At 37.1% G+C, this 14,472-nt stretch overlaps 1 protein-coding gene across 2 annotated transcripts in view; it reads right to left on the bottom strand.

The window, feature by feature from the left end:
- The window catches only part of LOC114703956 (bile salt sulfotransferase 1-like), a 49,079-nt gene that overhangs the window by 8,071 nt on the left and 26,536 nt on the right, over window positions 1-14,472 (bottom strand). The window contains exons 4-5 of one of the 2 annotated variants that reach the window (XM_037202075.1): window positions 11,156-11,250; window positions 10,862-10,990 (exon numbers count right to left, since the gene is read on the bottom strand). In XM_037202075.1, the coding sequence (XP_037057970.1) occupies window positions 10,868-10,990; window positions 11,156-11,250 (218 nt within the window). In that variant the 3' untranslated portion in view covers window positions 10,862-10,867. Of the gene's footprint in view, window positions 1-10,861; window positions 10,991-11,155; window positions 11,251-14,472 lie in introns of those variants that run through there. The other variant, XM_028885002.2, reaches the window with a different exon arrangement.

Genomic DNA, 14,472 nt, shown 5'->3' with positions numbered 1-14,472 from the left:
AGCTTCCTAGGGAAAACTGAATTGTATGATGGGAAATTAAAAGGTTTTACAAAAGGCAAATGAGTCTGATGGGTGGTTTTGCTTCATACATGGAAACTTTTTGTCTCTGGAAGACAAAATTAAGAGATCAAATTATTTTTGAGTGATTCAATTTTTCCTGGTTTTGATGGTAGTAAATATATTTCATTAAAAATTATTTTTCTGATTCCTGCCAGGGAAGCAGGTAAGCTGATGACAGATTTTCTCCTTTTCCTCTGGCCCTCCAGATCCAATCTTCTATTCTTATGGCCAGTCCTGCCACAGAAAATCTGTGGCAACTTCCCCATCTAGAGTGGATCACACAGATCTTATCCCCCAAATCTCACTCCTTCAACTCATGGCACTATCTCAACCCTCATCTCCAACAGGCCCTACATGGGAAGCCACAGACTATGCTGGCCAGGGAAGAGGTAAGATTACTGCAGATTTTATCTCACCCTCCATTCCTTTGAGTCCAATCCCCCAGTTTTATCCCCAGCTTTGCATTGGAGTACCTGTAGCAGCCACTGCCATAGCTAGTGGATCACTTTTTTTTTTTTTGATTTTCAAGACAGGGTTACTCTGTGTAGTTTTGGTGCCTGTCCTGGCTATGCTCTGTAGACCAGGCTGGCCTCGAACTCACTGAGATCTACCTGGCTCTGCCTCTCGAGTGCTGGGATTAAAGGCATGCGCCGCCGCCGCCGCCGCCGCCGCCGCCGCCGCCGCCGCCGCCGCCGCCGCCGCCGCCGCGCCGCCGCCGCTGCCACCACCACCTGACAGCTAGTGGATCTTAAAGACCCACTAATACCTCTACTACAGCTCATTGCTTTGTCTCTCACCTTACCTCAATCTAGCATTTCCTGGAAACCCAGAGGATAAGCATGTGGCAGGGAAGGACATAGGCCAAACGCAGATCTTCTCCCCCTGATTTGGTCCCCCAAGTTCAGTCTCCTAGTCTCATCCCCTTCTCTGTGTAGAACATCTGCTGTGGCCTCTTTCACACAAAAGCCCCTGTCTCAAGTGGATAAAACATATTTTAACCTCCTAAGTTCCTTCTCCGTCCTTATTGTTTTGGCCTGGCCTCCAAATCCAGAACTCACTTCCTAAGATCTCACAGGCTACTCTATCCAGGAAAGCAAGTAGACTTACTGCAGATCTTCAACTCTACCTCCATTATTCCATGTCCAGTCTTTCAGTTTCACCCAAAGCTTTATATCCATTCTTCTGCTGTGGCCTATCTTCGGTTAGTGTTCCCATTCCCAGGTGACAATCTATGCAATTCTCCTGGAAAACTCTGTTTTCTTCCCCCCTGTGGACCTTGTTATCAACCCCACCTAGGCCACTCCCAGCCCTACATGTCAGCTTTTGTATCCAGAAACACATTTTACATGAAACTCACAGTGGGCACACAATCAGAACAGGCACAAGCCACACCAGCTGTAATAGAATTCAGCTGCTCAGGTGCATGCCACACCAATCAGAAGAACAGAGACACCCCTCTTGCACCAAAGACCAAACTAATCAAAAGAAGGCCAACTCCCAATTTGGACTAAGACTTCTAACTAAAACAGAGGCTATGCCAGCCAAAAATTCAGGGCATAAAGACAAGAAAACCAGAGAGGAAACAGAAACAAAGAAACAAAACATCAATCCAACAAAGACAAACTCATAATTCAGAGATGGGAGCTAATCATCCCAACCACAGACACCTAAATACCAATATAAAAATGCAATCAACAAAAGCCAGGTCAATATGGCACCACCAGAGTCCAGATATTCTACCACTGTAAAACCTGAATACTTCAACACAACTGAAGCACAAGGAGTTGGTATGTAAAAGGAAATAAATTTCTTAAATTAAAAAAAAATATATAAAAAAGAAAAGAACCTTAAAACAACTTTATGAAGATGATAGATGTCTGTAAGGAGGAAGTGAAACATTCCAATAAAGAAATCAAGAATAAGACAACCAAACATTAGAGCAAATTGATAAATTCATTAAAGAATGCCAAGAAAGCTAAGAAAAAAAATCAGGTGAAGGAAAGTATTCATGATGTGAAAATTAGAATGAAAACAATAAAGGAAACACAAACTGAGGGAATATAGGACATGGAAAATCAGGATTAGGAAACAGGAACTACAGATGCATATATCACTGACAGAATAAAAGAGATGGAAAAAAGAATATCAGGCATTTAAGATACAATAGAAGAAATAGATTCATTGGTCAAAGAAATTGTTAAATCTAAAAAACTCACAACACAACATCCAGGAAATCTTGGACACAGTGAAAAACCAAACCCAATGATAATAATAATAGCAATAGAAGAAGGAGAAATATCTCATCACAAAAATCAAGAAAACACATTTTATAAAATCACAGAAGAAATTTCCTTATCCTAACAAAATACATGCAAATAAAAGTACAAGAAGCTTACAAAGCACCAAGAAGATGGGATCAGAAAACAAAGTCCCATGTCACATGTTAAACAAAACACTAAATATACAGAAGAAAGAATGAATATTCAAATCTACACAGGAAAATAACCAAGTAATATATAAAGGCAGACCTATTAGAATTACACCAAACTTCTCAATAGAGACTCTAAAAGCCAGAAGGGCTTGTACAGATGTGCTTCAGACTTTAAGAGACCAAAGATGTCAGCTCAGACTACTATAACAAGCAAAACTTTCAATCATTGTAGATGGAGAAAACAAGATATTTCATGAAAATTCAAATTTAAACAATATAGATCCACAAATAAAGCCCTACAGAAGGTATCAGAAGGAAAGAAAACTCCAATCTAAGGAAATTACATATACCAACAAAATTCCAGACAACAGATAACCTTATACAATCAAGACCAAAAGAAGGGAAACAGGAAACACACACACAGACACACACACAGACACAGACACACACACACACACACTACTACTACTACAACCAACAACAACATAATAATAGGAATTAACAATGAGGGGTCAGTAATATCTCTTAATATCAATGCACTCAACTTGCTAATAAAAAGACAAGCTAACAGAGTGGATATAAAAACAGGATCCATCCTTTTCCTGTATACAAGAAACATACCTCAAGATCAAATATATTCATTTGTTCAGAGTAAATCACTGGAAAAATATATTGTAATCAATTGGACCTAACAAGGAAGACTGTGTAGTCATCCCAATTTCTAACAAATTAGACTTAAAAATTAATTAGAAAAGAAGAAGGATATTTCATACTCATTAAGGGAAAAAATCATTAGGATGATGTTTCAATTCTGAACATCTATTCCACAAATACAAAGGAACCCACATTTGTAAAAGAAACATGACTACCGCTTAAATCACATATCAAAACTCATACATTAATAGTGGGAGACTTCAATATCCCATTCTTCTCAATTGACAGGTCATCTAGACAGAAACTAAACAAAGAAATAATCAAAGTAATAGATATTATGGCTCAAATTGACTTAACGTATATCTACAGAACATTTCACCCAAACAAAAAGACTATACCTTTTTCTCAGCTCCTCATTGAATCTTCTCCAAAACTGACAATATACTCAGTCACAAATTAAGTCTCAACAGATACAAGAAAAATGAAATTGCCCCCTCTATCCTCTGAGAGCACTGTGAGCAAAAGTTGGATTTCAACAACAGAAACAATAAAAAGCCTCCAAAACTTGTGAAAACTGAAAAATTCCCAACCTTATTACCAATGGGTCAAGGAAGAAATAAATATATTAAAGACTTCCTAGAATTCAATGAAAATAATGCACAACCTACCAAAACTAATGGGCACAATTAAAGCTGTGTTAAGAGGAAAGCTCAAAACAGTAAGCACCTGATTGAAGAAATTAGAGAATTCTAATGCTAGAGACTAAATGTCATACCTGAAAGTTCTAGAACAAAAAGAAGCAGACACAAATAGAAGAGTACCCTGCAAGAAATAATCAAAAGGAGGACTAAACAATAAAATAGAAACAAAGGGAACAGTACAAAGAAAGAAATAAACACATAGGTTCTTTGAGGAAAAACAATAAGATAGACCAACTCTTATCCAACCTTACTAAAAGAGTGAGGGAATATACAAATGAACAAAATTTTGTAGCTAGAGTTTTCCTGCCTTGCCCACAGTCAGGAAAAATTTCTGTCACCCACCAGTCCCACAGCCACTCAGACCCAACCAAGTAAAGACAGAGAGACTTACATTGCTTACAAACTGTATGGCCATGGAAGGCTTATTGCTAAGTGTTCTTATAGCTTAAATGAATCCATTTCCACAAATCTATACCTTGCCACGTGGCTCCTGGCTTACCGGCATCTTTACATGCTGCTTGTCATGGAGGCGGCTGGCAGTGACTCCTCCCACCTTCCTGTTCTCTCAATTCTCCTTTCTGTTAGTCCTGCCTATACTTTCTGCCTGGCCACTGGTCAATCAGTGTTTTATTTATTGACCAATCAGAGCATTTGACATACAGACCATCCCACAGCAAAAAAATGAAAATGGAGACATAACAACAGACACATAGGAAATCCAAAGAATCTTTGTGTCACACTTCAAAAATGTGTACTCCATAAAACTGGAAACTATAGAAAAATGGACAACTTTCTTGATTCCACTTGCCAAAGTTAAATCAAGTTTAGGTGAACAGTTTATATAGACCTGAAATCACCAATGAAATAGTAGTACTCACTAAAATCTCCCAACCAAACATAGTCTAACACCAGCTGATTTTAACACAGAATTCTATTAGAAATTCAAAGAAGAGCTTGTACCAATACTCCTCAAATTATTCCACAAAATAGAAACAGATTTCAACAACAGAAACAACTAAAGGACTACAAACGCATGAAAATTGAATGACTCCCAAGTGAATTACCAATGGGTCAAAGAAGACATAAAGATATTAAAAGGTACCTGGAGTTCAATGAAAATAAATGCACAACCTAACAAAACTAATGGGACACAATTAAAGCTCTGTTAAAAGGAAAGCTCATAGCATTAAGCACCTGATTGAAGAAGTTAAAGACTCACTATTTGCAGATGATATGATACCGTACACAATCTACCCAAAAAATTCTAGCAAGGAACTCCAAAACTGATAAATATCTTGAGCGAAAGGGCTAGGTATAAAATTAACTAGAAAAAAAAGTAGCTCTCTTATATACAAATGATAAATGGGGTGAGAAAAAAAATCAAGAAAACAACACCCTTCACAACAGCCACGAATAAGATGAAACTTCTTGGTTAACTCTAACCAAAGAAGTGAAAGATATGTATGACAGGAACTTCAAGAATTTGATGGAAGAAATGGAGAAAATATCAGATGATAGAAATGTCTCCTATCCATGGACCATCAGGATTAACATAGTAAATCTGGCCATCTTACCAAATGCTTTCTACAGATTCAAAGCAATCCCCATCAAAATCTCATCACAATTATTTATAAACATTTAAATAACAATACTCAACTTTGTATGGAAAAATAAAAATCCAGGATAGCTAAGACAATCATGCACAATAAAAGAATTTCCTTAGGAATCACGACCCTTGATCTCAAGCTGTACCACACAACAATAGAAATAAAAATCACATGGCATTGGCATTATGAACACATTATCAATTATTCAATGTGGCATTAAAAACAGATTATTCAATGGAAGCAAATCAATACCCAGAAGTAAATCCACACACCCATGGACATATGAATTTTGACAAAGAAGCAAAAAATTTCAATAAAAAACATTATTTTTGACAAATGATGCTGCTAAAACTGACTGTTTGAATTTAGAAGAATTCAAATAAATCTTTATGTATCATTAGCTACAAAACTCAAGTCCAAGTGGATCAAAGACCTCAATATAAATATAGATACACTAAACCTGATAAAACAAAAGTGGGAAATAGTCTTGAACACATTGCAACAAGAGACAACTTCCTTGGCAGAACACCAATTCAGCATGCTCAAAGATTGACAATTAACAAACAGGACATTTTGAAACTGAAAACCTAGTGTAAGGCAAAGGATATTGTCAATAGGACAAAAAGGCAGTTCGCAGAATGGGAAAACATTTTAACCATATTAGACATGTTCTCTAAAATATATAAAGAACTCAAGAGACTAGATATCAATAAAATAAATAATCCAATTAAAAATGAGATATAGATCTAAACATAATTCTTAAGAGAGGAATATCAAATGACTAAGAAACATGTAAAGAAAGGTTCAAATCCTTAGCCATTAGGGAAATGTAAATCAAAACAACACCGAGATTTCCTCTTATACCTGTCAGAATATAAGTTCACAAACACAAGTGAAAGCTTCTGATGTGGATCAACGGGAACTCTCCTCCACTGTTAGGGGGAAGTCAAACTTATAAAGCCACTTTAGAAATCAATATGAGAGTTCCTCTGAAAATTGGAAATCTATCTATGTCAAGATCTATTATATCATTTCTAGGTATATGGCCAAAGGACATTCCACCATACCACAAGGACACTTGTTTTACTATGTTCATGGAGGCTTTATTTGTAATAACAAGAAACTCTAAATAACATAATTGTCCCTCAATTGAAAAAGGAATAAAACTGTGCTAAATATATACAATGGAGTATTACTCAGCTTTTAAACAATACCATGAAAACTGAAGACAAATGAACAGAACAAGGTAAGATAATCTTGAGTGAGGTAAAACAGACCCAGAAATACATAGTATGTACTCAATCATAAGAGTATATTATCTAGCTGGGCGGTGGTGGCACACGCCTTTAATCCCAGCACTCGGGAGGCAGAGCCAGGCGGATCGCTGTGAGTTCGAGGCCAGCCTGGGCTACCAAGTGAGCTCCAGGAAAGGCGCAAAATTACACAGAGAAACCCTGTCTCGAAAAACCAAAAAAAAAAAAAAGAGTATATTATCTATAATGTGAAAGAGAACCATGTTCAAACCACAAACCCAAAGAAGCTAAGTAACAAGGAGGGCTCAAGGTTGTATGCATGAATCTCATTGTGAAGGAGAAGTATAATGGGCATTTCCAGTGGATGGGGGGCATTGAAGTGGATGGAAATTGTGACAGGAGGGATGAGGTGGGAGCAGGATGTGTTGAGAAAGTATTAGAAGAGACACTGGAATCTATGGGCATCTCTGGGATGAGGTAGAAACCTAGAGAAAAAAAACTTCCAGGAATCTATGATAGTGAACCTAATTAAGATTCTCAGCAATAGGCCATCTCATGTTTCCATGGAAGACTTCCAGTGGAGAGACTGGGACACCAACCCAATCACAAATCCTTCAGCCTACAATCTGTCCTGCCTACAAAATGTGCATGGGTAAAGAGAGTGCAGAAATTATGGAAGTGACCATCTGAAAACTGGCACAGCTGCAGACCCATACCCTGAGAGCTTCTCCACTCTGAGTGCCAGGACCTAGAGGTGAGATACCCCAGATACTTAGAATAGAACTAAATATGAATGGCAAAAAGTCAATGAAATGATTCCTAATGTTATTCTGCTATTCTCATAGATTGATGGCTAGTACAACTCTCATCCCACAGGCTTCACCACCAAACAACTGATGGGAAAAGATACAGAGACTCACAGCCAAACATTAGGTGGAGCTCACATTATCCTTCAGAACAGGGCAAGAAGGCATTGCAGGACCCAGTGATGTCAATGGCACCTAGAAAAAAACCCCAGAATCAACTAATCATAGGGCATCAGTGAGACTGAACCAACAACAGAGCATACATGAGACTGACATAGGTACTCTGCATGAATTCAGTTGTGTAACTTAGTGTTCATTCAAGACTCCTAATAATGAGAACAGGGGGTGTCTCTGACTCTGGTGCATGCTTTTGGGACTCATTCCTCCTACCAGATTGCCTCTTCCAGCCTTAATAGATGTGGAAGAGCCTAGTTACACTTCAACTTGGTAGATCATTGCTGGCTGATATCATTTGGAGGCCCACATGTATCTGAATAGAAAGAGTGGAGGACAAGAAGATCAGGTCGGGGGAGTGGTGGAAGAGCGAGGAAGGGGGGTTGGAGGGAAAATTTGGTTGGGATGTAAAATAAGAAATTAAAAAAATCATAAAAAATTCCTTAACCTTAAGAAGAATATGCCTATCAAAGTAAAAGAAACATACAGAACAACAAATAGACTTGATCAGGAATCAAAGTCTCCTCAGCAAATCATCATCATCATCATCATCATCAGAGGACAAATTATGGATGGATAGGCAAGGACTTGAATGGGATGATCAAGTGGGGGAGGAGGAGAGGAACTTGAAGGAGGAAATATGAGAAGAGACAGCTAAAATTAAGGGATATTTAGGGAATGTATGGAAATTTAGTACAGTAGCAACTTCTTAAAGCATATACACATATGATGGAAATCTAAAAATATTACCAAATAATGTGGGAGTTAGTGTCCAAAATAACCATCTCTTGTCACCAAAGGAAGCTTTCTGTACTGGGACTGGTTTACATCTAATTGAGTTGTTGCACAAAGAGATCCCATGGGAATCCATAAAGAACACAGGCTGTTGCTAAGAGTATCGGTTACTGTCCACAAACCTATGGCAAGGCCGCATTCCTGAACACAACAGCTTCATCACTCATCCAACATGGATAGTTTGGGCTGGTGATTACATAGAGCTTTCAAACCCCTATTTTCCAGCACCTTTGTTAAAGGAAGTTTCTCTACAGACTATCAAAAAAGAAATAGAAACATGAAGCCAGCCACAAATTCTTTGATCTACACAGTGTTGTCCTTCCTGAGAGAAATGCTAGGGCAATGATGGCACAAAGCTCATTGGAAGAAACAACCAGTAATTTATTTTATTTAAGGCCCACTTAATGAGATGGGACCCATACATGACACTGATTTCATGACCAGAGACTAGATAGCTTGGGGATTTTGGGTAAAATCAAGTAATACTGGTGTAAAAAATAGTAAAAAAAATGACTCCTAATGACATTCTGCTATGCTCAGACTAGTACTTTGTTCAGCCATCACCAGAGATGCTTTCTGCTGAAGCAGTTGGGAACAAATATAGAGAGCCTCAGACTCAATACACAGAGTGAGATACTTTTGAACAATCATCCTTAAATGGTATTTCTCCACAAAATCTCTCCCTTTAGAGCTCAGAGAACGAACGTTTCAGAAGAAGGAGAAAAAGAAGGAGGAGGAAGAGGAGAAGGAGGAAGAGAAGGAGTAGAAGGAAGAGGAGGTGAGGGAGGAGGAGGAAGAGGAGGAGAAGGGGAAGGGGAAGAGGAGGGGAAGTGAAGGGGAGGAGGAAGGAGAAGGAGTAAGAGAAGGAAGAGTATAAAAGCCAGAGAGGAGAGAGGACACCAAGAAAACAAGGCTTTCCACATTATCCACATCAGCATGAGAAAAGCACATGTGAACCCACAGACTGGAGCAGAATGCATAGTGCTGCACATCTGCACCAGTTCTCTGTTTATATATTAGGACTTCCACTTTAGTGACTTTATGAGATTCCTGAATGTGAGAACATATGTGTCTCTGATTCTTTTGCCTTCTCTTGTGCTGTTTTCATATGTAAATCACATCAGGACAGTCTTCCTGTTCAGCAGTAGTTGACTAACATATAATAGACTCCACAGTTTTTTTTTTTTTGATGTGTGTGTGGGAGGGCATGGGTGCTTCATTCATTTACAGTTTGGTGTTTTTCTTTTTTTTAATACTGTTTTCAATGTGGGGGGTTAATTGATTTTGTGTTTGTTTTTGGAGAAAATATTTAAAGTTGCATGGGTAAGGATGGGGAGAAGATTTGGAAAGAATTGTAGAAGTGGAAGAATATGATCAAGTTTATTTAAATTTAAAAATTGTTTTAAATAATAAAAATATAATAAGAAAAATCAAAACAAAAACAAAGAAATTTCAACTATCAGTAACCTTTGTCATGACGAGAGTCTATTTCTATAAGATAAACAGTGGCTTTAACTAAAGATGAGCAAGTATTTTCTCTGACAGACTATGTGCTCAGTGCAAAATTTTTGCCCAGTAAAATGTAGGATTGATGGCTTTATCTGTGACATGTAAATGATGGTTATTTTCCCCTATAACTTCCAAACTACTTAATTTTTTGAGTTGCTGATCAAATTAGAATATTTTTGTACTTATATACTTGGTGTCATTATTATGTGTTCATCATTAGAGGGATTTTTAACTGAAAGAAAATAAAATATACTAATGAATGTTAAATTATTTTTCATAATGGCATTTTAAAACAATTTCTCTTGTAGCTAAGGTTGGCCTCAAACCCACCATACAGCCAAGAATGACTTAGAATCCCTGAAAATATCTCTATATCAAAGTTTTATGTTTAGAGTCATGTGACACCCTGGAAAGATATTAATTTTTAAAAGAAGAGATATTTGAGACACATACCTAGTTCATAAACATATTTATAACCTTCATTAGGGCATTTCAATGAAACAAAACTTGCAGAGATCAGATAAGGGAATGACCTATCAGTCTTTTTAGACATTTGTAATTCTTTTATGTTTAAACATTTTAGATATTCTCTACTAAGACTTTCTAAATCTCATCATATTATAGCCCACCATGCACAACCCTCTGTACTACAGAGTACAGGGCACAATCCTTCCTGACTGGCTCAACCCTGTACTTGCCTCATCAGATTTGGGTATGACTCAGTGCTGTTCATGTGACTCCAGCACTTGCGATCTCCCAGGATTCACAGGTGGATTTCCTGCCTTTGTCCGTCTTCTTGCCATCAAGAAGGGATGACATACCTTTGGGCACAACAGTAGAATGACATTGCTTTACCCATTCCCCACTGACCACAGGCTTATAAGCTATAATGAATGTGTTTCATAGACAGAATTAAAAAACCTGAAGTGCAGGTGTGAGCTATCCCAACATACCTCAGATTGGAGTAGGGTAAAGAAGATGTGAATGATGGACAAGAGTGCTGGAGAAAAACAACAGATGCAGGTCAATAAAGGACATAGGGCGTAATCACACTTTTAATGACACTTCATGAGCTTAACACTGAAAAGGGGAAACTGAGGAATGTGTGGTCTCCATGGGGTGAGTTTGTGATAGGAAATGTTGTTCTTGTAGGAATGACAGTTACCTTTTTCATGTCTTCATAGCTCAGTAACAAGAAGTTGTCTCTTTTTCTCATGGACAGCCAGGCACGGGTGTGCTCAAACCATGATCCATATATCACTGTGTGAATGGAGTAGGGAAGTGTTGATTACAAATAATGAAAGTGAGGTCTGCCTGATATTCTTCACATCTCTGAAAATGATAGACAGCTTTACTAAGAAAATCCAGTATTTACAGAATTCAATGTGATATTTTGCCTGTGGCCATGTTATAGGATATGCAACTGGGAGTTGAAGTTCAAGTGGTTAGTTTTCCAAGCAAAGCTCTGATGGGTGAGTCATAGATAGGCAAGACCTTGGTGGCTTTGGCCCCAGAATGTCTCTTGCCATTGCTGCTGTGCTGTTACATGTTTACCATTGATGTTTTCCTCTGGTATCTTGCATGGTATGAATGGGTGTGGGGAAATCCCCACTGCCATTAATGTAGTGTGACTATCTCATGGAAATATCCTGTTCTACTGGGCATTTTTACCTGTTGATTGTTATGAAGGTAATTGCCTCCTAATACTGTTTAACTAAAACAATGATTAGTTTAAATATGATTTTGATGACTCAGGGTCTTTAACGAGTAGAGTAAGTGATTGTGACAGAGTTGAGTTAGTCAAATACTAATAAATGTAAAAGGAAGATATCCGTTGCCCCCACCTATGTTAAAGCATGGACAGCAGAGGATAGAAATTAGAACAAGGAAATGTCACACAGCTAGTTTCTGTTGAGGAGCCATATAGAGTGTTGCTTAGGTTAATGATTAAGAAATACAATTGCATCCCAGAATTTAAGATATCTCATTTTCTTTTAATTGTAATGTTGAGAGCTGTTTCCATGGATTTCAGTGTGCATCATAGCTAAAATAAAGCTTTAAATATGACTTAAATTTGTGTTAAGATGTCTTTGTCAATAGCTATGAGCTGAAAAAGCCGGGGAAAGCATATAAAGTTTAGAAAGGCAGATAGTTGAGTGAGGAACTCAATGAGGTCAAGAAACAACAAAATAGCCTGGTTATTATTATCTGATGCATCATTTTTGTTAGAATGGATTTTATTGGTAATCAAAGGATCAAATGATGATGATATTTCCTTAAATCCTGATAATTACTTCAAAGATAGTGATTAATTAATGCCCATATCTGACCACAGCTTCCTGATATAAAAAAATTGTTGATGAGTAGATATGCATTGTGAGGATTTCAAAAGAGATGACATTATTTTTCATATCTAGAAATCTAGTTTGGGGCCTTGAGTTGGTTCACTCCAATATCTACCCCATCAATGAGCTGCTAGAGAAGATGAAAAAGACTGGTCTTGTGGAACCATAGACACAGGATCTCCATGATTCTGAGCAACAGTAAGAAATCCAAGAGGTTTCTGGATAGGGTTCCAGTATTGCTAGTGTAGCAGAAGCAAGATGTCCTGAACAAGACCAACCATTTATTGCAATGAACATTTGATAGTAAAGCTGTGTGGGCAACAGGGTATACTGCAAGATACACCAGAGACCCCAGTGCAATTACAATGAACAAATATGTGATGGACAGATGGGAAATACAGAGGAGTGAAGTGGTACAAGTATGGTGGAACTGGTGATAAGACAGCTGTGACTAGTATTAGAAAAGTTTGCTGATTGATAGAGAAGCAGGCTATTGACCCAGGTCTTGGCACGACATATGTTTTTGTTTTTGTTCTTAACTTTTATTTTCATTATTTATTTTCTCTTGGGGGAGCAGAATACAAGGGTGGAGGTTAGATATGAAATGACAGTGAACTGAGTGGGAGTGGTGTGCATGATAGGAAATTCCCAAATGATCAATAGAAATTATGTTTTAAAAAATATACTCAGGCCTATAGCAGGGAATGTGTTTGTAAAAGTACTTAAGAAAAAACTCCAATCAAAAAAAAATGTTCAGGCCAGATGAATTTTTCTAGAACTTCAAAGAACACCAAAGATTCTTGAACTGTTACATAAAAGAAGGAAAAGAAGGCTCATTACCAGTGCATTTTTTTGAAGTAACACTTTGGTACAAAAACAAACAAGTAGTCAACAAAAAAATGTAGCAACAATGAACCATGATTAAGGTAGATGCAAAACTTCTCCACTAAATACTTTAAAAACAAATTCAGGTCTGTTCATAGGATAGTAAAATTGCTGAATAGGTAAAGGTGTTTGTTGCCAAACTTGATGACTTAAATCCATATGGTGGAAAGAAATAACACATTCTTGTAAGTTTTTCTCTATTTTCTAGCTGTACACTTTGGCACACATGTACCCACGCAATATATATAGATGCACATGCACAAGTACAGACACACACTATCCCATAACAACCATTCTCCATGATCAAGTTGACTTTATTACAGAGACTCAGGGAAAGTCTGATTTGATACACCAATATCAATAAATATAAATTAAATAGCATAAATGAGCTCCAGAACAGAAAAGACATTGTAATCTTTGTAGACATTGAAAAGATTTGGAATAGAAGGAACAAATTTCAACATAATACTGGACATATGTAAAAAAAACCCTTAAATTTATGTTCCAGTATGTAGAATAAAATTCAATGCATTTCCAGTAAAAAAGAAAAAAACAAAAAGGCAAAGATGTTCAATTTCTCCACTCTATTTCATTATAGTACCAAAATCTAAGCTAGAATAAAAATACAAATGGAAGTAATAAAGGGGATACAAATAAAAAAGAAGTCAAAGTACCTTTGTTTTCAATGATACAATTCTATTAATAAGAAAACTTAAAAGAGTTTACCAGAAAACACTTAGATTTGATAAAGACTTTTATTGAAGTGACAGGGTAAAAAAATTATCATACAAACATAAATATCTTTTCTATATACCAGTGAAGAGCAAATTGAGAAACAAACCAGAGACATAAATTTGTTCATAATTGTCTCAGGAACATGCCATATATATATATATATATATATATATATATATATATATATATATATATATATATATACAAGTGTGCTGCTTGTAAAAGAGTTCCCCTATAATGTTCAGGTATTTGAATACTTGGTTCACAGTTGGTGTATGTTTTGGGAGGATCAGAAAGTGTGAACTTGCTGGATGAAATACATTACTGCAGTGGGATTTAAGGTTTTAAAGGACTAGCATCATTTTGAGTGCTCTCCTTCTGCTTCTTGTTTTGGAATGAGGTGTGAGATTTCAGGTGCTACCCCAATGGCATGCCTGCCTTTCTGGTGACATTCTTCCTGCAATGGTGATGATGGATGCTTATCACTCAGGCAACATAAGCCCCAAACAAAGAATTC

Source organism: Peromyscus leucopus, chromosome 1 (assembly GCF_004664715.2).
Source record: "Peromyscus leucopus breed LL Stock chromosome 1, UCI_PerLeu_2.1, whole genome shotgun sequence".
NCBI classification, from domain to species: domain Eukaryota; kingdom Metazoa; phylum Chordata; class Mammalia; order Rodentia; family Cricetidae; genus Peromyscus; species Peromyscus leucopus.
Note: the sequence above shows the minus strand (reverse complement) of the source record. Positions and strands in the feature narration are given on the sequence as shown.